The 25,275-nt window shown below is 37.2% G+C and overlaps 1 protein-coding gene across 6 annotated transcripts in view; it reads right to left on the bottom strand.

The window, feature by feature from the left end:
- Window positions 1-25,275, bottom strand: part of Lmpt (four and a half LIM domains protein limpet) — a 964,594-nt gene that overhangs the window by 4,291 nt on the left and 935,028 nt on the right. For all 6 annotated transcript variants that reach the window (XM_069832785.1, XM_069832782.1, XM_069832786.1 and 3 more), the window contains 2 exons: window positions 5,966-6,135; window positions 496-682 (listed from right to left, as the gene is read on the bottom strand). In XM_069832785.1, coding sequence (XP_069688886.1) covers window positions 496-682; window positions 5,966-6,135 — 357 coding nt within the window. The remainder of the gene's footprint in view (window positions 1-495; window positions 683-5,965; window positions 6,136-25,275) is intronic.

Raw genomic sequence — 25,275 nt, 5'->3', positions numbered from 1 at the left:
TGATGGTGTAATGGTAACGGTGGTGATAATGGTGATATAATAATATTGGTGGTAATAGTACTGTAATGATATTGGTGATGGATCGGCCTGGTTGGCGCAGTCGGTATAGCGCTGGCCTTCTATGCCCGAGGTTGCGGGCTCGATCCCGGGCCAGGTCGATGGTATTTTAGTGTGCTTAAATGCGACAGGCTCATGTCAGTAGACATGAACTTCTGCGGGACAAAATTCCGGCATACCGGCGACGCTGATATAACCTCGGCAGTTGCGAGCGTCATTAAATAAAACATAACATTAATGGTGATGGTGGTGGTAACTGTGGTGCTAATGGCTGCGGTAATGGTTAATGATAGCGGTAATGGCGGTGGTGATTGTGATGATGCTGGTAACTGTGATGATATTGGCGGTGGTAATGGTAACGATAGTGGTAACAGTGATGATCATAATGGTGATAATGGTAACGATGGTGGTATGTGTTTAATAATGCCGATGTATTACCTGTAATGGGCTTGGAGCAGGCGGTGCACCTCTTGGCGAAGAGCTCGCCGAAGCAATCAGCACAGTAGGGCTTCTCGTCGCGGGACGTGAAGCGCTGCCCTGCCAGCGACGTGTTGCAGTGGGTGCACGTGAAGCACTCGCGGTGCCACGGCTCGTTCTTGTAGGTCACGCCGCCACTCGTGATAATCTGCAACCACATTTATGATTATGCAAATCTGGCTTTCAGGTAAAGCTGCCTGTGAAGCAGACTTGAATAATTTCAAGGGAAAAACTGTTCCGGAGCGGATGTAATTCCTGGGTAGCTCAGTCGGTAGAGCATTCGTGCGCTAAGCGAAGGGTCGATACCCCACCCTGGAACAATTTTTCCCTTGAAATTATTCACATTTATGATTATTTTCTATTAAGTACTTGTTCATATCACTCTTGCCATCGGCAGAAATTCTGTAATAATATAAATAATCGAGGTGTGGCTGTGTCGAGGACAAAACTGTGAGTTTTACGTGAATCTAGACGAGATCTTTCGTTCAGCGCCAAAATCAGGCGTTATCACATCGGAGGCCTACTGCCCAGAAAATTTCGCACATCCCCAAAATGGCCGCCAGTCGCCGCGGGTCCCCCACTAAGTTCATGCTCGCATCGTAGTAGTATACCCGATCGAACGAGGCCACATTCATTTCAACAGGTTATTAATCACGAAGTTATGATGTCAGAATGGATCACTCTCAAAATGTTACAACGCCGTTTTTGTTCTGGTACTCCATATATTTTTATGGTCTAGATATTAATGTAATAACCAGGGAACGGATTTATATGGACTAAAAATATATGAAATATGTAAATATATATGTAGTTATTTTTACCAAAATATGGAATTAAATATGGATTTTTACCAAAATATGGAATTAAATATGGACTTAAAATTATAAAAAAAATGACTATGTACGTTAAATATTGGTACATTTTAATCAAACTAAACAAAAAATATAATGGACGTACCTTATCTTCCAATGTAGTTTCAACAAAACACAATTTTTATTGTCTGTTACCATAACAATAGGTTACAAACATTTCTTTCAAGTGCTGAAAAGTGAATCTTCTTCTATTGTCTCTGAGGATAGATTTATACTGACTAAAAGAGCGTTCGACGTCACAAGAAGTAACTGGTACATAATTCAATTTCACAATGTCTGCTGGGGATAAGTCCAAGTTAATCTTCACTGTTGATTCACCACTCATCACAGCAACAACCTTTTGTAGTTCTTCATATCCAGGGTTTTTTGAAAGTACAGTGTCCACCTTAGCTCTTACTGCATCTGCAACTTTACCTCTACCACGATTCAGTTGTTCCACAGTACTATTTATAATTTCAAAACTTTCAGATAGTGAAAGGTGCCTATTTTGGAGACTTTTGAGCGTTTTTATGATGCATGAAAATGTATGCTGAATGTGAGCTAAGTCATTCTTCACACTTATGTCACAGGTAACTGTTTTCGCAGTATCAATTGAGACTGCATCTTCAGAGTCCAATGCAAGGAGAACATTGTTAATAGAGTCTATATGTTCGGCATAATATTCAACTGCTTCTAGCCATGTACCCCATCTAGTTAAAATTGGCTTTGGTGGCAATGGAATTTCAGGGTACATTTCTTTCAACACGTTAACTCTACTGGGAGCTTTGAGAAATACTTTTTTCACTGATGAAATCAACAAATCTACTTTAGGGAAATTGTCTCTGACCACTTCTGCCACACGATGAAATGCATGCGCCACACAAGTAAAATGAGTCAATTTAGGATATACAACAGATAATGCTTGTCCAGCTTTGACCATATAAGGGGCAGCATCGCTAATAAAGAATAACACATTATCGTACATAATACCCTTTGGCCACAGGATACCCATAGCTTCGTTGAACAGTTTAACTATAGTTTTGTTATTGCACTTTTCTAGAACATCACAATGTAAAAGAATTCGTTCAGAATATTGTTCACTTAACAAACCGATAACTACATTACCAACAAGTCTACCTTCTTTGTCGGGAGTCTCATCAATGGAAACCCAAATTGAACTATCTTTAATTTCATCTCTTATCTTCTGTATTGTCTCATCGTAGATGGATGGAGCATACGTCTTCCTAAGTGTTGACTCATCCGGGATTGTATGTTGAGTATATTTTTCAAGGAATTCCCTGAAGACCTTATTCTTTAGTTTGTAGAGAGGAATATCAGCAGAGATGAGAGAACGGCACAGGTCGATGTTAAACTCAGATCTTACATTCGATGTTGTTGGTTGTGTTAAAAACAATTGTCTCTGCTTGGAATTTAGTTGTTTGTTGGCCTGATGTTTACTAGTTGTAATGTGTTGTTGCACCAGGAACTTTTGTGTAGATGATACTGCACACTGACACAAATTACAAAATAATATTTTATTGTCAGTTGATAAACCATCTTCTTTAAATTCTGAAATGTAACTTGTTAGTTTTGATTTTAAATTGACTGAATGACGTACTTTTGGCATATTTACCGTCTTTATAGTATGATTTACAAAACTGAACCTATGTGTACTCTGACTGGCATTTAACTGTTGAGCTGCACAACTGAAGTCTGTTAAAAATTTTAAATTAAATTAATACAGTTTTGTAACTTACTTTCCCATTGTTGATAGGACTGCTAATTTTCAAATAACTCTGATGTTAAAGGGATTACTGAACATGTGTTTAAATCTCTATTGTTGAAATGTATTTTTAAAAGTTAATGGAATTTTGTTTTGTTTTATTGTTAAACCTAATATAATATGGACTGTTTTATATGAAATATGGAAAATATATGGAAATTAACGAAAATATGTACTAAACTCTAAAATATGGAAAAATATGGAAAATAAAAGTAGGATTTTTCAACCCTACACATTGTGAAACATAAAGATAATGCAAAATATAAATTATATTAGCTTTATAAGTAAATATGTATTTACATATAAATCCTTTCCCTGGTAATAACTATGTAACAAATTGTATTCAATTAGAATTAGAGTCTGGCTGGGCGGAAGAGAAGGCCTACTGACCTTAGCTCTGCCAGATTAAATAAATAAATGAATAATAATAATAATAATAATAATAATAATAATAATAATAATAATAATAATAATAATGATAATAATAATTGTACAGACGTGGACAAATTATTAGCAAAACTGACTATTTTTATTGTATAATTTTACAAAATTTTACTTTTCAATTTTGACTGCAGCTGACATTTTTACATATTTCTGAGTATTATAATCATAAAAATGTCAATAGTAGTCTAAATTGAAAAGTCAAATTTTGTAAAAATATGTCACAAAAACGCACATTTTTGCTAATAATTTCTCCACGTCTGTAATATATCATTATTATTATTATTATTATTATTATTATTATTATATCGGTCTGCTTTTAAGTACATATTCACGTCGAAAAGAGAACCAGGACATTTTAAAACCGTTGCAAGGTTCTAAAGATTCCAGCAAAGTGGTGAAAAATTGTGAAACAAATGCAACTAGAACAATAATGTTAGGTAGAGTCAAGAGGCTGAATTACACCGAGGTTAACAGTCACTTCAAATAGAGAGGTTCGCCTATTCAAAAGTTAGAAAACTAGAGATACTTAACCGAAATTTTGTTGAAGTCAAGGTTTACATAAAAGACAAATAACATATCATTCACAAAACAGCAGTGGTAAGCACAATAAGTCTGAGGTGTAAACCTTCGAGCTCCTCCTCCGTATAAAAAGGGGATTCGGTAAAATGCAGATCACATGAGAAGGGTCCTCGAACTCTAAGAAGTTTATGAAACCGCTGGTCTATGCAATTCTTTTTCAATACTGATCAATCTTTGATAAATTCTCTTGTAAAGAAATAATTGATCGTATACAAGCAGGTTTAGGACATGTTGCCGTCTACCAGCATGTATTCAGCAGTGCAGTTGATTAACTTCTTTTCGTGTATTGCCATCTATAGTCCCGTCGCTCTGATTTCCGGCAGCCAATCACGTTGCAGGTCTGCTACATTTAAACGTGTGCGTCTTGTGATTCGCTATGAAGACGTTATGAATTTCCTAAGGCTCGATAAATACTTAATATAATCGCCAGCCATTTTAGCTCTTTCATTGGCGTTCGCAGAATGCACACATTATTTGCCGTTCAATTATTTGCTGAATTACAGTGCGTTTGATTTATTATCATAGGAGCTACGACATGATAATGTTTAACGGTGTGGCAAATAGATTCATGTGGTAGGCAACGAAAGAACAAAAATGGCGAACGATGCTACCTACCTAAACTTTATAGAGCCTTCACTTCCTAAGACGTAAGCAAAGAGGAGGAGTCACGCCGGGAATAACAGCGTCGAGACTATATTGGCTGTATCTGAGTAGTCAATTGACAACTATGGAGTCATTGTCTGTAACTTTGTAGAGAAAGAGGGACCAATCTGGCATTTGCCACTAAAATAACTGGATTCCTAGTTATTTACCATTTAGGAAACCACCAAAACAGCGATCAGATTGGATAACGCCAGGATTTTAACCCGGACCTCCCCTCCCACCGCATGGGAGTTTAGCCACAGTCTACTATATACAGTCGCGAAGCTCAATACGTAGTAAATATGCAAACATTAGACAGTTGCTCACCACTAGGATCGCTAATATCGCCTCATTACAGGCAATGCAAAATAGTACCGTCACAGTCAATTGTTTCTATACTGTTTTCGCTGTAAGAAAAATCCTAATGTAAACATAAGCACGTTGCTGTCATACCCGTGATTGGCTCCCAGTCGAAACACTTACATGACATAGGAAAATATAGTTCGTATTTGGAAACCATAATCTTGTATTATTTGGAAATAAAAAGTTGGATTCTAGTTGTTAAACTCATATGTAAAACGCTATGTAATAGAAAAGCTACTTTTATATTTTGTTATGTACTATGAACGCGGATGAATACCAACAGTAATACCGAGGTAGTCTGTTCTTGTAACAACCTGGCGTCACTTGAGCTCGTAGTTGTTCACGTAAGCACGTGGTACTTAAGTATGGCTTTGGTATCCTCAACTGTCCATTGTGAAGACATAAGACTTAAAAATAATTTAATTGCAGTAATTATAAAGTAAATGCTTCCTAAGCAAACGAATGCATAGTAGTGAGGTTAGGCTTACTTGACGAGTAACGGGAAATGTTTAACATGAAACAGAATGTACAACAGTAGGCGGGAACACGTACTGAGAATCTATGGCGCCAAACAGTGGCCAATGAAGCCTCACTTCAGTCACGTGCTATTGTTTACATTAGGATTTTTCTTACAGCGAAAAGATTATAGCATCCTCAAAACTCAAGCTTCGTGACTGTATATAGTAGACTGTGGTTTAGCGTTTTACCACTAACATTGAGCTACCTCTTCTGCCTCTTCAGGCGAGGAAGTGTGTTTAAATCTACGCACCTTGTTGCACTTGACGCAGCGGGTTGCGAACTTCTCCTCGTAGCAGGTGGCGCAGTAGATCTCCTGTTCACGCGGGATGAAGCTCTTGGTTCCTATGGCTGTCTTGCACACACAGCAGCAGAAGCACTTCTCGTGCCACTGGCGTGTCTTGTACTCCATCTTCTTTGTGCCTGCAACAGTAAAACAAAGGCTAGTCAATCCTCCTGCCAACTATCCAACTTTGAAGTAAATAAATAAATAAATAAATAAATAAATAAATAAATAAATAAATAAATAAATAAATAAATAGTAACTCTCTTAATTTTAAAAAACTTCCCTGCATATAGCTAAAATGTGATCAAAATGTTCAATATTCAATGCTTAATACAATTTTGCTAATGAAATTCACAGGAGCTGTAAAATTTAAGAAAATGATAAGAACTATTTCATTTTTCGCGAATGAATATATGTGTTTTTGCCAGCGCCTGCTCGAATGCATCTACGCATCCATCGGATGCGTTTGAGCAGGCGGTGGTTTTTGCAAGCATTTCTAAGCTGGACATACGTAGAATTTCGAAGGTCGTTAAAGGTTGCATTGTTATAGGGCATTTAAATATGAACAAATGAAAGTAGGTCTACAACATCTAGCCTATAAACTATTTAATTTAAACTTGACATGAAAATTTTTAGAAAACTAACCTATGAGGTTGTGTGACGCCTTAATCGAAAGCTATTAACGTCGTGATTGCGGGAAAAACTTTGTTAAAATTTGAATATTAAATTATATACGGTTGAGATTGATCCTTCTTTCTTTTGTTTTACAGAATATACATTTGAGATTGGTGCCTTCGTTTTACAGAAAATTGTAAATGAAGTACGTCGTGTGAAAATGTTAATGGTGGAAGAAAAGATTTTGTGATTCTTACTGCATTACAATGCGATCTTTTAATAATGATTTCCCTTGGCCGTCCAAGGAAACGTGGTAGGACTTACAGATACTCGTATATTAGTGTTTAAAGATATGAAACACGTTGTCTATATGAATGACGTTGGTACCATGAACAATGCATAAAGACGGGGAAATTGTGAATGAAGACAGTGTAAGCATAATGATGTAGTCCAATAAATGATATATGTAGTCATTGTCAAGCATTGCATTTGGAGCAGTGATCGTGAATGACCATATTAATTTATGCTGCCACAACGGATTAGTGTGCTTTCCTCAGTCGTGTGTTATGCCAGATAGGCAATCGTTTCTAGAACTACATTAATTAATTAATTAATTAATTTAATTAATTAATTAATTCATAGTGTTCTGTCCAAGGGCAGTTCCAGCATTTTCCAATCTTTCCCATTTTCTGCCTTCCTCTTAGTCTCCGCATATGCTCCATATATCATAATGTCGTCTATTATTTGATATCTTTAGGCAGTTTATTCTTAGCCAGTGATCCATACAAATCCTTTCTCTCTTTCTGATCAGTTTCAGCATCATTCTTTCTTCATTCACTCTTTCCAACACAGCTATATGGAAACGTAATATTATGGTGAGCGAAAGCCTCAACGGAAGTAAAAATAAAAATTGTTCTACATCACATAAGGGGCAGTTTCACAATCATGATGAATATTATACTAAAATAGTACATTATGCAACGAGCCTATAATTATAGTAATTAAGACGCGAGTATGTTTGTTTATGAAACGAGCGCAAGCGAGTTTCATAATTTTCATACGAGCGTCTTAATTACCATTATAGGCAAGTTTCATACGACTTTTTATGCTCGACTATATTTCTAATTTGAAATTATTCAGAAGTATTCATTTTATTCGTATCTGACTGAAGAGCGGAACTGACCTTGTGCATAGCTCGTAAATTGTGAGATGTGCGCAGACGCGAAAGTATTGATTTTTTCCGAAACACGAATGTCATTGACCTTGATATAATCTAGAGAATAACATGAAGATTAGGCTTGATATAACCTGGAAATTGATTTAGAATTGAAAAACGAGATGACAAATTGAATTTATTTGAATATTATTTACAATTAACGCTAATTATTGTAGTAACAGAACATAACCTTCAGCGACAGTATTGGATTTCCAGCCTCCGTGACTTTTCGCTAATTGTCTTTCGATTGCATATCCGAGAATAATCGATGCTTGCGGTTTTATAATGGTACAGTCAGTACAAAGGTGATTTTTCATTGGCTAAACAACTGAATTATAATGAATAGGTGTACTTTAATGAGGTGCATTAAAGGGCTATTACCAGGTGTATAATTACTACATTTCGGCATGGTCGAGCATAAATGTTGTTTACACTCAAATATTAATATTAATCAAAATCAGCCAGCAGCTTTTTCCGCTATATAACACACTTACTTCCTAAAAAAATACTTGCAGAAGATACAGGTTAATGTAACAACATATTCTGGGTACAGTATCTTATCTCTTCTTCTTCTTCTTCTTCTTACTATATTTGTTGAAAATCAACAAGCAGAATTTTGCTTTTGCTGCTGCAGACCATTAATAAATAGGCTACATATGAATCTTTGGTCTCTGTACAAGTACCGGTTGAATAGTCAGAAATTCCATACGTATTTATAATGACCCTCTGCATGCATCAATCACATGGCAGAAGAGTGTCCTTCCACACTTCGCCAGTCATCCCCATTCTTTGCGGTAAGTCGCCGCAAAATTCAGAATCAAAACAAAACCCATGTTTTTTTTTTTTTCAATGGCGTCCCTCTCTCACATGTATCGTGTGAATATCCACAGTCATTCCAATTGTGTGGCGTTCCGAGTGTCACGGCTTTAAATAAACGATGACAACTTCCTTTCTAATTTCTCCTCCTCGTTCAAGATCACCCTCTGACCTACTACCGGCCTCCAAAACAAACATCGTCTCTAAACAAACACACGCCAGGAAACAAAATATGGCAACTCTTGCTGGTTGCGAACTCTGTAATGACTTCCCGGAGTGCTAAATGTCATAACGCTACTGTAGGAAGGTATGCTTGGCAGAGTGCTGCAATTTGGACACTTACCACTCCTACGGTGAAGACTGGACCTTGAACCCACGGCCCACGGCGTGTGTGTTCGTGACTGTTCAATCCCGCGCCTTCTGAATGTGCAGAATTATTCCTAAACCATTCAACAGTAGAACAACAGAGAGCACAAGGAGTCACAACTATCTCTGGATGAAGAATTCGATTTGAAGGAAATGAGAAGAAAACGAAAAATAAGTAGGAAAAGGCGGGAAAGCAATAACAGAAAAATAACGAAAAAGAGCATGCGTAGATTCGGCCACTAACGCCGCTAATTCTGCTAACGGCCATGTCATGATTAAAATTAGAATTACTGGAATGATGGATACGGCAAACATAAAATCTTGTAAACCTGTTCTCACGAGATTAAAAATGACGATCTTGCCAAGCTTGTACGTACAGATACGGAATTAAAATTTGGAGCGAGTCTTGATGGGAGTCCACCTGTATGTAGCAACCAGTACTGCTCATCGGAGTGACTACTACCGCGGAGGAATCGACGATTACGAATAAAGCTCTCCACCGGTGATCTCCGGTACTATCGAAGGTGGAACAGGGGACTACGGAGGGATGCGGTGGTTCGGAGCGAAGTGACAGTTAGCTCAAGGACGACCGACGCGTATGGACTAACAGTAGTTGAGTGGAATAAAATGGCACCAAATCGGATATCCGTCGGATGGAAATTCTTTAATTTTGTTGAAGATAATAATAAAGTCGCACGCTGTAAACTTTGTGGGTGAATTTACTCTAAGGGTGGTGGAACTTCGAATTTGTTAGACCATTTGAAGCGATCGCACAATCGCGAACTTGATGAAAACAATTACGCAAAACATTTGATACGATTTCTTTTTAAATTGTTTTGGTGCTATTGTTTCCAAAGTCTCACAGTCTAGGAAAAAGGCTTCAAATTTCTCTAAAACGTAACTTTCGAGGCAATAAAAAACATATGAAATATTTACAAGACGAAGTTCAAATGCTGACACCCTTTAACACAATAATCACAATCCTGTCCGGTGAAGAATCTGAATAAATTATGTTGGACAGTAAACTTTAACCCACTGATAGCCCACGTTTCTTTTGTTCCATTCTGAAGCTCCCTTAATATATTTTACGTTAAACTAAACCGATTACAATAATAATTGACAAACACTGTTTGCGATTAAACGAGAGTTTCTAGGAGAATTAAAGTATAAATGTTTACATTAGCTATTGGAAAGCTTTACTTCTGCAGTTAGATTGAATGTTATTAATTTGATCAATGACATAAAACTAATACTATGAATTTCAAAACTAGAAAAAAAAATCTGTGAGCTAACGTAGCACTTTAAGCAACACAAGAAAAAAAGAGCCGAAGAAAGAGAGAGAGATTAACATAAAAGAGAGATTAAACAACAACAAATTAGAACTTATTTTAAAAGATACGCGGACGTCAGCGGACTCGAATCACTACCTGATCCGATTAAAGGAATGCTCAGCGGAAAGTGTATGTCTGCGCCACAGCACATATACAACCTGCGCGGCATCAATCGGAGGTAACCGGATGTCTCCGATTGAAAGCGCGCAAACAACCGCTCTGGAGAAAACCTAATCATAAGCAGCACTAGTAGCAACAATTGAGGAGTGTCAATCCTGACTTATTTCTTACGTTTCTTTTGTGAGACAATTTTATTAGGCCTATTGAATACTAAATGCCATCTTCGAAGACCGGAGGATATTGTGATGATGAATTTCGAAATAGGAACAAATGACAATCGGCATAAAGAGTTGAAAGTCAGTGTTAAAAGTATTTTTCGCACGCTACCGATAATAGTCAGTTTTAACACGCTTGCCTAGCGATAAAAAAAAAATATATTTTTTACTTGGTTATTTACCGACGCTGTCTCAACCACTAGGTTATTTAGCGTCGATGGGATTGGTGACAGCGCGATATGGTATTTGGCGAGATGAGGCCGAGGATTAGCATAGATTACCTGACATTCGCCTTACGGTTGGGGAAAACCTCGAAAAAAACCCAGATAATCAGCCCTAGCGGGAATCGAACCCGCGCCCGAGCGCAATTCCACAACGGCAGGCAAGCGCCTTAGCTACACCAGTGGCTTAAAAGATCTTCTTTTAGGAATGGGTGTCTAAAAAATAACTTATTTTTGCAGTCTTGCAATATTTTTTTCTGTACTTCATATGATGGGAAAGAAAAGTCAAGGAACTATAGCCGCCACGGTGGTCTAATGGCTAGAACACTGAACTTATATTCTTGTGGACCCAGGTTCCATTCCCCGCATACCTTCGATTTATAACTTGTGTTGGGCAAGCCCGTGGTCCAGGTAACACCTGTGTAGGGTTTTCTCTGGGAGTTTGGTTCCCTTGTGGCATTCCGTCATCGTCATCGTCATCGTCATCATCATCATCATCATCATCATCATCATCATCATCATCATCATCATCATCTCATCGAGGGTGTAGCGTAGACCAGCCTCCTAAAGCGCACCCTGGCCAGTGATTCTTGTCAGTAAATTGGACTACACAACAGGCTTCATATGGGTGAATGACAAATAGTTAAAAAATATGAATATTACACGTGTAACATCCCATTTATTCATATTTAAGCACCTGATTATATTATTATTATTGTTATTATTATTATTATTGTTATTATTATTATTATTATTATTATTATTATTATTATTATTATTATTATTATTATTATTATTATTATAATTATTATTATTCAGACAACGAGTCAGTTCAACCACGTGCACCATGATTCGGAATGGCCTCCAAGAAGATTTACTCGCGCAGCAGAGAAAGTTGGGTCGCCTCGTAACCACTATGATTGGAGCAATGACTCACACCCAATTACTGCACAGTTCCCGCAATATACAAACGGGCAATACACAGTTCTCACGGCCCATAAGGTTCCAATGACTGGATTCTCCTTGGAAACGCGATTCATTTGTTTATTAGATTATATTATTATGCTAAAGAGTAAAGGATATCATGTAATAAAGGTTGTTAAAAAAAAGGGAAGTATCAGAATTAAGGAATGTTTAACAGATACAAAAACACACTGCCAGCTTGAGCAGTAGCGACGCAAAAACTGGTCTTCAGAGTTCTGACGTAGGATCCAATGTTCTTGAAAAGAACTCGATAATTTATGAACTGCATCTACATTCAGAGTGATCGAGAAAATTATAGAATATCTGTAGGCTATATTAATTTTAACCATACTGGACTGGCGATATACATTTAATTTAAAGTAATTCTTTCTTACTTATGGGTTTTAAGAAACCCGGAGGTTCACTGCCGTCTTCACATAAGCCCGCCATCGGTCCCTATCCTGAGCAAGATTAATCCAGTCCTTACCATCATATCACAGTCTACTACGTATATACAGTCGCGAAGCTCAATACGTAGTAAATATGGAAACATTAGATAGTTGCTCACCACTAGGATCGCTAATATCGCCTCATTACAGGCAATGTAAAATAGTACCGTCACAGTCTATTGTTTCTAGCACCCTCAAAACTCAAGCTTCGTGACTGTATATAGTAGACTGTGATCATATCCCATCTCCCTCAAATCCATTTTAAAATTATCATTCCAAACTTAGAATAATAAAATTATTATTATAGAATTCCTTTCCCATTTTATCTTATTCTTTTGTTTATTCTTTTATAATCACATTTTCTTATTAATCTCATCTCCTTTATTACCCTATTATTCTCTCTCTCTCTCTCTCTCTCTCTCTCTCTCTCAAATTTGTGTCATTCTCGCTTCCATTTCTTATTAGGATTACTTTTATTTCTTCTTTTCCTTGCTATTCTTCCTTCCTACCTTTATCTTGCGTTTTATTATTCTCTCCCTTTTTCACGTAATATTCTTGTCCCTATTTTACTTTATACAGGGCTCCTACAAAAGATCTTTTTCGATTTCGAACATATGTAATTTACTTTCTATAAATCTGAGGTGCATGAAAATACCACCAATGGAAAGAGAAACTTAAAAAGTTTAATTCTGGCAACATTGTTTTCCTAGTTGGTAACACTGCCTCCTAATAGCGCATATAAACAAATTTGTTCATTGTTGAGGCGAAATGGCTGCTATAGAGGACAGAAAAGTTTGATTTTCATGTGAACCAGTCGGTTATTGATGTGCAACGGCATTGCCGAACAAAGTTTGGTGAAAATCCATCCAGTGGGCCTACAATCCGTAAATGGTACACTGATTTTAAGGCAAGATTCTTCGCAAGCGGTTGCGATCTCATCCGTACCGACTACAGTTGCTGCAAGCCCTAAAACCAGACGAAAAAGTACTAGGTACGAAAAAATTTCTACGCAAGTATGCAGACTTTAATTGAAAATGATGATGGATTTATTCGTCCCGTGCTGTTTTCTGACGAAGCCATTTTTCATCTTTGTGATAAGGTGAACAGACATAACCTCATAATCTGGGGATCGGAAAATCCGCGTACCTACGTGGAACTTCACTATAGGCTTCATGTGTGCCGTGTTATCAAGGGGGACACATTCATCATCTATAAGGTAAGGAACTAAACTTTTTGAGTTTCTCTTTCCATTGGTACTATTTTCATGCACCTCAGATTCATAGAACGTAAAATGCATGTGTTCGAAACCGGAAAGGTCTTTTGTAGGAGCTCTGTAATTAATTTCTTCCTTTTCTTGTTCTTTCCTAATCCAATTTATCCAATTTATTATTATTATTATTATTATTATTATTATTATTATTGGTGAATATAGAGTATCCACCAGCCACTGAATGAATATTGCACACTTTTATCACTGCCAATGTGGCGCTATAAACCAATTTTCAATACTTTGATCACAACCACGACACTTTCACTTCTTATTGTAATATATATAATGATTACTACAGTAACACATTTAATATATCACAAGACATAGACTGAACAAATTAAATGTAATTATTATGAAAGTGGCCATATTTTCTTCCTGGAATCACGATCCACTTCCACTAGGTGGCTACCGACACCAGCAGCAGGACCAGCAATACATGCAAACGAAATTATACTAAATGTGAGGAATGTTACTACAGGTGTGTAGTATTATGTGACAGGTTAAGTTAAGTTTCATTAGGTGTGTAGTTATTATGAGAGAGGTTAGGTTAGGTTTGATTAGGTGTATAGTATTATTACTATGTTGGCGACACTGAAACCCACTGCTACATTAACGAAATATGGCCGTATTCTTCATTCACGCACGACGATTTTCGTATATAAGGTACGTATTTAGGGCGGATTGAGTGGGCTTACAGCTCTCCCAGTGATCACATCAATTTCTACTAATCAATATTATAAATTCAAGGCATTTTCAAGGTATTTTATCGAGTTCCTGTAGTGGCTGGGACCTCAATAGAATAAACGACTGGCCAATAGCCAACAAAATGAAAATAAATTCTCTAAAGAGCAAAGCCATCAGCTTTACAAGGAAAAGAAATAAAATAGTCGCATCGTATACGTTAGGGGGTGAAACCATTCCGGAAGTTAACAAATGTAAATATCTCGGAATAACATTTAGCAGCGATCTCGGCTGGGGGGAACACGTTACAAACACAGCGTTACACTTAGTGATGAGGGTACTAAGAAAAGGTTCTGATAAATCCAAAGAGATTGCATATAAATCACTAGTACGTCCAGTAATGGAATATGGTGCTGAATGTTGGGATCCTTACAGATTAGAACATATTAAGATACCGGAAAAGATTCAAAAACGGGCTCTCAAGTGTTGTCGGAAAAATTCACCATTAAAATGGGACACACTCACGGACAGGAGAACGCGAATTCGATTATGCGCACTGTTCAAAACATACAGAGGTGAACCTGCCTGGAGAGAAATAAAAAATAGGTTGCAACCGCCAAATTACTCTTCAAGGAACGACCACTCATATAAATTGAGGGAAAGAAGACAGAGGACGGACACTGGAAAGTTTTCTTTTCTCAATCGTACTATCAGGGACTGGAATGCTTTACCTGCAGACTTACTAAAGGCTTTACCAACAACCAAAAATGTATATAAAAATAGGCTTAAGGACTTTACTAATATACGGTAATTATACACAGTATTTAAAGGGTGTAAATGATATGTTGTTATTGAAGTGTTGTATCAGTGAAGAATTATGTTGTGTCAGTGAAGTGTGTAGTGTAAGTGAAACATGTTACTGTCAGTGAAGCTTTATAGTTTATAGTGGCAGTGCAAAGTATTTGAACAGTGAAATGTTTTTGAAGTGTTAGTGAAATCAGGATAGAATCAGTGAAATGTGTCGTAGTTCCAGTGCAGTGAGTGAGTTGACAGCGAAATGAGTGTAATGTTGAAAGGTACTTGTGCACATATGAACATATCATACTCGTGGGTTTTAGATCGATCTTACGTTTAAGATACAAATTAGATTTATTTCAAATGTTATTTTAAGTGATCGTTTCATTTAATTTGGGATATTCCCTGTTATTATTATTATTATTATTATTATTATTATTATTATTATAAAATATTGCTAGTATTAATTATTGGTATTATTATTAATTGTATTTTTAATTAATAAGTTTATTATTGTCATTATTGAGCGTAATTAGTTACCGCTGCCACCGGGTATATACCCATTGCAGTGTGAATAAATACATACATACATAACATTCACATTATTATTATTATTATTATTATTATTATTATTATTATTATTATTATTATTATTATTTAGTTAACTCCCTTAATAACAGTAATCTTTCAGTTGTTACCCTTAACAACACGCTAATCCCTTATTCATCTGTCGTAAAAAATCTTGGCTTCTTTTTTGATAATAATCTAAGTTGGAATTTTCAAGTTAAAGAAACGATAAAGAAAATCTGTTCCTCCTTTCACTCTTTGAGTCGCTTGAGAAACTTCTTGCCCCAGCAACTAAAACTTACCCTAGTACAAACCCTAGTAATGCCGCACTTCGATTATTGTGACGTTTTGTTAAGTGATCTAAGTTCTGAACTGTCAGTCAAGTTACAGCGAGTTCAGAATATGTGCATCAGATACGTGTGCAACATCCGACGATATGATCACATATCACCGTCCTTCGCAAGTCTCTCGTGGCTCCGACTTAAAGAACGCAGAACTTTACACTCTTTGTCTTTACTCTTTCGATTCTGCACACCTCAACACCAAATTACCTTTCGTCTCGTTTCTCTTATCTATACTCTAACCACGACGTAAATACCAGATCACTTATCTGTGGCACGCTAAATATACCTCTTCATAGAACATCTTGTTATTCCTCATCTTTTACAATATCCACCTCGCGTCAATGGAATTCCTTGTCACAAAGTATTAGGGGCTGCAAGACAACAAACACCTTTAAGAACAGCTTAAAAGATAACCTTATTAGCATTTCACTCCAATCATACTGATTTAAAATATTACTGACTACACTGTTGCTTTTTTTCTTTAGACATCATCCTGATTGTGCTGTATTTTCAAAATTGTCTCATAATAATCTCTTTCTATTATCTAATATAATTTGAAATATATTAACATTCTATGTATTTTAGTTTAATTCTGCTACCCAGTTTATTTCAGTGTTTAATTAATAGTTCATAGTATTTTGTTGCTTAATTCGTAAATAACTCTTGTATACATGTAACTCTCATCTAAATCAAATTGTTGAATTCTTTGTAAGTTCATGCATATGTATATACACTTTTTGCTGGTTGTGTGGAAGAGAAGGCCTTACGGCCTTAACTCTGCCAGCTAAAATAAATCATTATTATTATTATTATTATTATTATTATTATTATTATTAATCACCCTCACACATTTGCCCCCTATTCATCCTTCCTAATAATAGGAACTCGTCGGCGATGGACACCAAAACCTGCAGACACACGCGAGATGCAGATTAGATGTATGAGCCGATTCGTAGCAGTAATTGGGACGTAACGCGGTGCCAGGCACCTGGACGGGCCTTGTCAGTCACAGGCCCACGCGAGATAACGGGGGCGGCGTCATTCCCAACACGAAATGCAGGCCCGGGCCTCTATCAGTCTGTGGTAGAGCAGAGTCCATCCGTTTTGAACCTCAACTTCAGCCTCAGATAACGAACCGCTGAAGCTGGAAGTTGTGTTTCTTCGCTATCAGAAGTGCCATTTGTTGTTAAATTGAATTGTAAACAATGCTAGTAGGCCGCTCGGATGGCCTGCTGACCTCTTCCACGGGCTGTCTGTTGTGTCTGAATGAGGCCAGAAGGGAATTCGGACTGCATTCCCACATTCATTATGCTAATAATAGCAGTTATCTCAGCTCATGTGTCGTAAATCAAGCTGATGTGAAAACTGTTGAATATTCGCTCCATATCGTAATCGGTAAACATAGCTGCTTCAAATCATTTCAACAGGCCAGTGTCGCCAACCCTAGGGAAATTTCCCTAGATTTAGGGAAAAGATACGTATAGTCCGGGTCAGCTTACTTCATACCCTAAGGGTGAAACCTAACCATTTTTCCCCCATTACTACATATGCTAGTGGATTGTGGTGATTTTCTAGTTTGCAGGTTGAATTTCCTTTTACCAACTTCATTTCGAAGTTCGATACTGATAAATACTACCAATGGTAGTGATTTTGTAACTGGTATGTTGGCAACTGAGACAACTGTTGTCGGTACTGGAGTTCCATGAAATTAAAATTGTACTAGATTTCTGTACTGGTTACTGAAAGCTAGTGAAATTTGAAGATACTAATAATTAATTAATATCAGTATTAATATTAATACATAATAGTTATTTTATGTGTTGCGTTGTGGTTATAATTCAAGACTATAGTTAGGTAAGTTTCCGGAGTTAGTACTAATAATTTTATGTGGAAAAACAAAATACATTTTTAGGTTAGGTCTCGTCAATCAATTGTTTAGTCAAACCAATGAATTTCATATTGCCAGACAAAATACCTAACATGTTGATACCTTTCTCGTATAGTTTGCCTACGAAAATATGTTACCAATTATTGAATTATTTAGAATAACCTTCCAACATAAAGGTAAAGTATTGTAATTAAATAAGTCATTCAGTACGTAGGATCGTGTGATATCTGGTAACAGTTGGCAACACTAACAAGACGGCAATATTTGCTGTTTGGGAACTGTTCTTACCTGATCCTGACTATAATATAGGGAGATTTTTGAGATTTTCTCGCTCATAACACTCGTTTTCTGACTGAAAGTGTATCTACACCAAATTTTCTACAAAAAACAAATCATTTGAAAAACATGGCGTAATTACTCCACATTCTGTTCTTGACAAAACAGGTATGTCGAGTGCTTCATTAGCTGCTGAATTTCTTACTTGTATAAAACAAAGAAAATATATAAATGAAAATGAGAGGAAATGGCGATTATTACACAATACTAGCTACTGTTCCTATACCTGTTTTTTTTAAAGATGGGATATGACAGTTAAGCGGCCGAGCTTGGAACTACAGCGCTGTGTTGCCAATATGGACTATCACGCTGTCAGCTGATGGAAGCTAGCAATTGGCGTTAGATGGCTGAAACATGAATTGACAACTGACGCGTTGATAAAAAAAAAATTTAAAAAGTCGACAGAGAATTAAAAACGAAACGTAGGCCTACCAATGCTAACATTGTGTGCACAATAAATGTCGGCAAGAGAGCTCTGAAGCATTCGCCACGTCGGAACTGTAACTTTGGCAACTCAACATTCAGTTGTTTTTCCGATCGCAACGCTCCTGTCATGTCCCATCTCTTAAAAAAAAAAAAACAGGTATAATGCAGATAAATATATGTATGTGAGATTTTTTGGGAGGAAATTGCTCAGTTAAAGAACATAACATTACTGTAATTAGCCTGTAAAATTGAAATAACTGAGTTCTTCGTTAATAATTTTGCAGTTTTTAGGGAAATTTAGTATTTTTAGTATTTAGTATTTATTTAATTAACCTGGTAGAGATAAGGCCGTCAGGCCTTCTCTGCCCCTCTACCAAGGGATTACAACTATAATATGAAGAATAAAATTACAATTAATATTAAATTTACAATTACAATTACAATAAAAATTAAAGTACGACAAGATTACCCGATTAATGAAAGCTAGACATTTTATCATAGAAGTTAAGAACAAAGAATATTTTTGTATTTACTGAATTACAAATTAAACCTAGAATAACAAAATTCTATAGTGATGAAATTACCGGATATTGAAATATTTTGTGGTAGATTAAGAGAACTATTTACAAGAAGCCATGTCTGAACGAGTTTCAATTACTGACCAAGTGCCTAGTAAGTTTGCGTTTGAATTCAATTTTATTTCGACAGTCCCTGATGCTAGCAGGTAGCGAATTCCAGAGTCTTGGCAGGGCTATTGTGAAGGAGGATGAGTATGAGGAAGTGCGAGGGGATGGGAAATTTAGTCCTTTCTAGGGAGAAAACAAGCAGTAGTTAGGGGAAATTTCAGCGCATGGTGTTGGCAACGCTGTATCAATACAGTGACATATAAATCTGACTTTCAGGTAGTAGCTCCCTGTAAAGCAGGTTTGAATAATTTCAAGGAAAAATTGTTCCGGCGCCGGGTATCGATCCCGGGACCCTTCGCTTAGCGCGCGAACGCTCTACCGACTGAGCTACCCCAGGAACCATACACGAAGAATTACAGGAAGAATTGTGACGGTGTCGTGTATGGTTCCTGGGGTAGCTCAGTCGGTAGAGAGTTCGCGCGCTAAGCGAAGGATCCCTGGATCGATACCCGGCTCCGGAACAATTTTTTCTTGAAATTATTCAATACAGTGACTTGTTCCGAACTATAATTACTATGGTATCGGTGAGATTATTAGCAATCAAAGGACGATATGTCGACAAAGGAGCAACAGTGGAATGATTCGAACCCGGGAACCTTGGTGAGAAGTTGTCTACTGACTAAATAATGCGAGTGTTGCACGTGAAGCAGCTGATTTTTGTTGTTCTCATTTTCCCATATTATTTCTCTTCTAATCTTCCCGTTCCTTCACTTTTAACTTTCTTTAAATGTTAAAAATTACGCATGCAGACCCTTACAAGGAATAAATGCATACCACACAGAGGGGAAGCTGTTACTTGGTCCGAGCACGCACACGTATGTCTGGTCTTGTTAGCTCAGGCCCATCCATCCTCCGCTTTTGGTATTTAAGTGCACACAGACACAGCGCTAAGGTACATTCCTTTCCTTACATGGCGCACCAATGCTACAATGTTGTACGTCACCGCCACTACCTGTTTCAGCCCCGCTATAAATAGAACAGAGAGGAGCCGAAAACCTCACCAGGTGAGCGCCAATTAACTGCACACTAATTAATACTACACACCGCACTACATTGTCATGTGGAGCAGTTTCTGAGTACGCCGCCGCTACTCACGAAATAAAACGAGTAAACAGTGTAAGAGTTCATTACAATTCTGTTATTCACCAAGTGTAATATGCAGGAACGGATATTTTTGTTATTAACGATAAATGCGAGATGTGACAGAAATGCACTAAGAAGTAGGTAGGTATATGCAGGATTTTTAAAAATCGTAAATGTTGACTTATTTATTACAGGAAAGTTGTCGTGATTTTTTTGCGAAAAGAATCTTCATTTGTCCTATAAAAACGAAAAATGACAATTTTTAAAAATTATTTTATGCCATCCTAGCATTATAAACAGGTTGTTACAATATCGAAAATCGTCCGTAATTGGCTTATTATAGCACGCGTGCCGATAAAAGCAATGACGTAATACCGGAACGCTTGCAATCTTGGTTATCGCTTCTACGCGCCACGTAACAAGGACTGAAATGCAGGACAGAAGGTAAAGTATCATTTATTTCCAACCTTTAACAATTTTGTATCACTTTTGTAATATCACATAAAACAGTTCTGTGGTTCAGAGAAACTATATTAACAAAATAAAGGAACATTTGTAACATAACCTGCAAGATCATTCATTACTCTTTACTCAACGCCAAGGCTAGGCGCAACTAATCGATACGAACATACGAAGACAGCTATGGATCCCGAATTGAATTTATTTCATACAATTTATAATGCCATAAAGTGTTTTTTTTTTTTTTGCTTATTTAACGACGCTGTATCAACTACGAGGTTATTTAGCGTCGATGAGATTGGTGATAGCGAGATGGTATTTGGCGAGATGAGGCCGAGGATTCGCCAGACATTACCTGGCATCCACCTTAAAGTTGGGGAAAACCTCGGAAAAAATCCAACCAGGTAATAAGCCCAAGCGGGGATCGAACCCGCGCCCGAGCGCAACTTCAGACCGGCAGGCAAGTGTTGTATCCAACTCGTGGATAATCTTATTATGGCGCTCGTGAAAACTGTCGCACTCACAAATCATCAAGATTATCTGCAGAAATAAGTATTAAAGAAGTGCATAAATTGGTCTTGAATATAACGCTACAAAACAACAGGGAGACAAATTATTTGGGAATTCTATTGTCTTTAATATCCAATAGGACCACTGATGACTACTTTTTGTATAAACCTAAGTAACAATAAGGGCGATTTACAAATACAATAAATTATTATTATTATTATTATTATTATTATTATTATTATTAGCATTATTTCGCGATGGATTTATTTATTTATTTTTTATTTTTTTATTTATTTAACCTGGTAGAGATAAGGCCATCAGGCCTTCTCTTCCCCTCTACCAGGGGATTATAATAATAATCCGTGGCGCTACAGCTCGTGAAGGGCCTAGACCGACCAGCCGGCTGCTGGCCTCACGCCCACATGCCAAAGCAGATGTGGACGATCATCCAACCAGAATGGAGGTATCGTGTGGTTAGCACGATGATCCCCCCAGCCGTTATAGCTGGTATTCGCAACCGGATTTCGCTACCTATCGTAGCTCCCCAAGCGCATCACGATGCTGGTTGGGCACCGGTCCCATACACTGGCCGAAATTTCATGAGAAAATTTCTTCCCCCATGAGGACTCGAACCAGCGCGCGTTCCGTAACGCGAGTCCTAGGCGGGATGCCTTAGACCGCAACGCCACGGCGCGGGACACCAGGGGATTACAACTACAATATTAAGAATACAATTACAATCATAATTACAATTAATATTAATTGTGTAAAAGTTATTGATAATTAAGACTGTGACTATGTATGAGTGTATTACATTACATGGTAAAAAAATCACGAAATGTTCACGAAATTAGTCTCATTTTTAACCATAGTACGATATTTTATTCGCTTTCACTAAACATTTGAAAAAAAAAACGAAAAATAAACCTGGTCCTGATTAGATGTAGGCCTATAGGTGGAGACTGAACATTAAGCAGACGAATATTGTTTGAAGAATGAAACGTGCACGCTCTTAATTCTGTGGTGTTTGGTCAGAACATAACTCCAAAAAGCTGTTTTCAAATACAAGCATTTTTATTTTCACTTTTCCTTTAAAAATCAGAATTCTAGTTTACATACAAATGTGAATTAAAATAACAGAGATTAGGGCACTGTTTAATTATATACACAAGCTCATGCTTTTATATAGCTTCTATGTTCCGTCCCAGGTATCTGTAGAGTAGAAAGACGAAACAAGACTCCTGCGCAAGTGGTATGTGGCAGGACTACGGCCAATGCTCTCTCTGGGGGGAGGTGTTAGTTGAACGAAGCTACCAATCGCTTGCAGGGAGGGGATCATTTCTATCTGAACCTTACTCCACCTTCTACCACGAGCATCTTACTCCTTAGCGGCCTCGAGTTGATGCTGCCCGCAATACACTCCGGTACTGGTAGACTCCGGCTCCATATGCGTGAAGTTACTCTACAGATTCCTGGGACGGAGCATAAGTAGCCTACCGGTAAGTGTAGAGAGCAGGAAATGGCCATTTTGGAATTATCATGTTCTGCCCAAACACAAGAGAAATATAGAAAGTAATTATTAAGAGGGAGAAATACAAAGGATTGAACTACAACGAGAAGTGAAGAGTGAAGGTATGCTGAAAAAGTCGGAAGGGGCAAGTAAGGAAGACAAAAAATGGTAAAGATAGGGAAGATAATAAAATGAGGAAGGGTGAAAAGGGGAAAAGCGAAGTGAGAAGAATATATGATAAAGAGAGGGCAAGAAGGATTTAAAAAGGATGGATGAAAAAAAAGATTAATGTAGCGACGAAGGAAGAAAAGTAAAGATTATGAGTAGAACGGAGGACGAAAACATGAGAAAGAATAAGAGAAAAATAACAAGTGGAACAAAGAAGAATGAAAGAGAAGAGACGGAGTGGAAGAAGATTAAGAAGACCGATGAAGGAAAAAATAAATAAAAAATAGGAACAAGGGAGGAAAGAAGGGCGAAAATGAAGTGAAAAAAGGTAGATGATAATGCTGAGAGGAAAAATACACCCTAATTTATTGACTATGCAGAAAACAAGTGTGGTTCCATTCATGAGTGAAATAATATAGTTACAAGATTCGTATTTTGATCAGTAACTAGGAAATCCAAGAAACAGCTTTTTTACATTTGCAAGAAATGGCGTCTGCAGTTCTAAGAATATAAATACATAGATAGATAGATAAATAAATAAATAAATAAATAAATATAATTTTACGACAAACACGACGAAATAATATCGTAAAGAAAGGGCGTCCCGTCACCTCCATGCACTTGTGGGCTTCACGACTACACTTGGCCGCATGTGGGAGGATCGAAGGCCGCACGCGACTGTCACTTGTTTATATCATTCTGTCTCCCTAAAGGAAAACACACCAAAGCAAGCAGAGATGACTTCACACATTAAAACGCGTAGTGCATTTAATCCGGCGTTATGATCCAATAATGCGTGATCATAAAATCATTGATACGCGAGATCGGCCATTACGTGAACCGATGTCGTCATTCCTGCCATTTTGTGACAAGGCGTTAAAAACACAAGGGAAGGAGAAATAATGACTGCACGCCGAAATAGATAATAATCAATTGCAGATCTGCGGGAAGAAGGGATGTAGTATGTACGGAAGAAAGGAAAAACGTCTCAACAATTAAACGTCAAAACTTCATGAGATCGAAATAGATTTATGTCCTGTTCTGTCCATGTCATCCGGGTTTTCATACAGTTCTTCTTCCAGTTGGTTGATACCGAGTCAATAAGTTAGGTAGACGATTCTGTATCATTATCTGTATATCACCTTTCTATTTCTTCTATTACTGTATTTTAGTGTCAGTTGTGTTTCTAACTCATATTTATTTTGCTGGTGAGTTACTTCATTTCTAAAGTAGGCAATCTCAATCACTACCATTTATCATCATACGATGGGTAGGCTATTATTACTATTGTGATTCATATTACAATTTTTCTGTATTATTATTATTATTATTATTATTATTATTATTATTATTATTTCAGAGGGCGTTTGGAATTGAAAATCCACAAACGATTACGGAAAACACGGGAATTTTACTTGAAGCAAGTAAAGAGATAGGTTTGGAAGTAAATCCCGAAAAGACTAAGTATATGATTATGTCTCGTGACGAGAATAATGTACGAAATGGAAATATAAAAATTGGAAATTTATCTTTTGAAGAGGTGAAAAAATTCAAATTCCTGGGAGCAACAGTAACAAAATTATAAATGATACTCGGCAGGAAATTAAACACAGAATAAATATGGGAAATGCCTGTTATTATTCGGTTGAGTAGCTTTTATCATCCAGTCTGCTGTCAAAAAATCTGAAAGTTAGAATTTATAAAACAGTTATATTACCGGTTGTTCTGTATGGTTGTAAAACTTGGACTCTCACTTTGAGAGAGGAACAGAGGTTAAGGGTGTTTGAGAATAAGGTGCTTAGGAAAATATTTGGAGTTAAGAAGGATGAAGTTACAGGAGAATGGAGAAAGTTACACAACGCAGAACTGCACGCATTATATTCTTCACCTGACATAATTAGGAACATTAAATCCAGACGTTTGAGATGGGCAGAGCATGTAGCACGTATGGGCGAATCCAGAAATGCATATAGAGTGTTAGTTGGGAGACCGAAGGGAAAAAGACCTTTGGGAAGGCCGAGACGTAGATGGGAAGATAATATTAAAATGGATTTGAGGGAGGTGGGATATGATGATAGAGAATGGATTAATCTTGCTCAGGATAGGGACTGATGGCGGGCTTATGTGAGGGCGGTAATGAACCTCCGGGTTCCTTAAAAGCCAGTAAGTAAGTATTATAATTGTGTGGCGGTGGTAGTAATGTTAGTAGACCTACATTTCATTCTCGTATTTTCCTACCAAT

Source organism: Periplaneta americana, chromosome 8, assembly GCF_040183065.1.
Source record: "Periplaneta americana isolate PAMFEO1 chromosome 8, P.americana_PAMFEO1_priV1, whole genome shotgun sequence".
Classification (NCBI taxonomy): domain Eukaryota; kingdom Metazoa; phylum Arthropoda; class Insecta; order Blattodea; family Blattidae; genus Periplaneta; species Periplaneta americana.
This window is presented reverse-complemented; position numbering and strand designations above follow the sequence as displayed.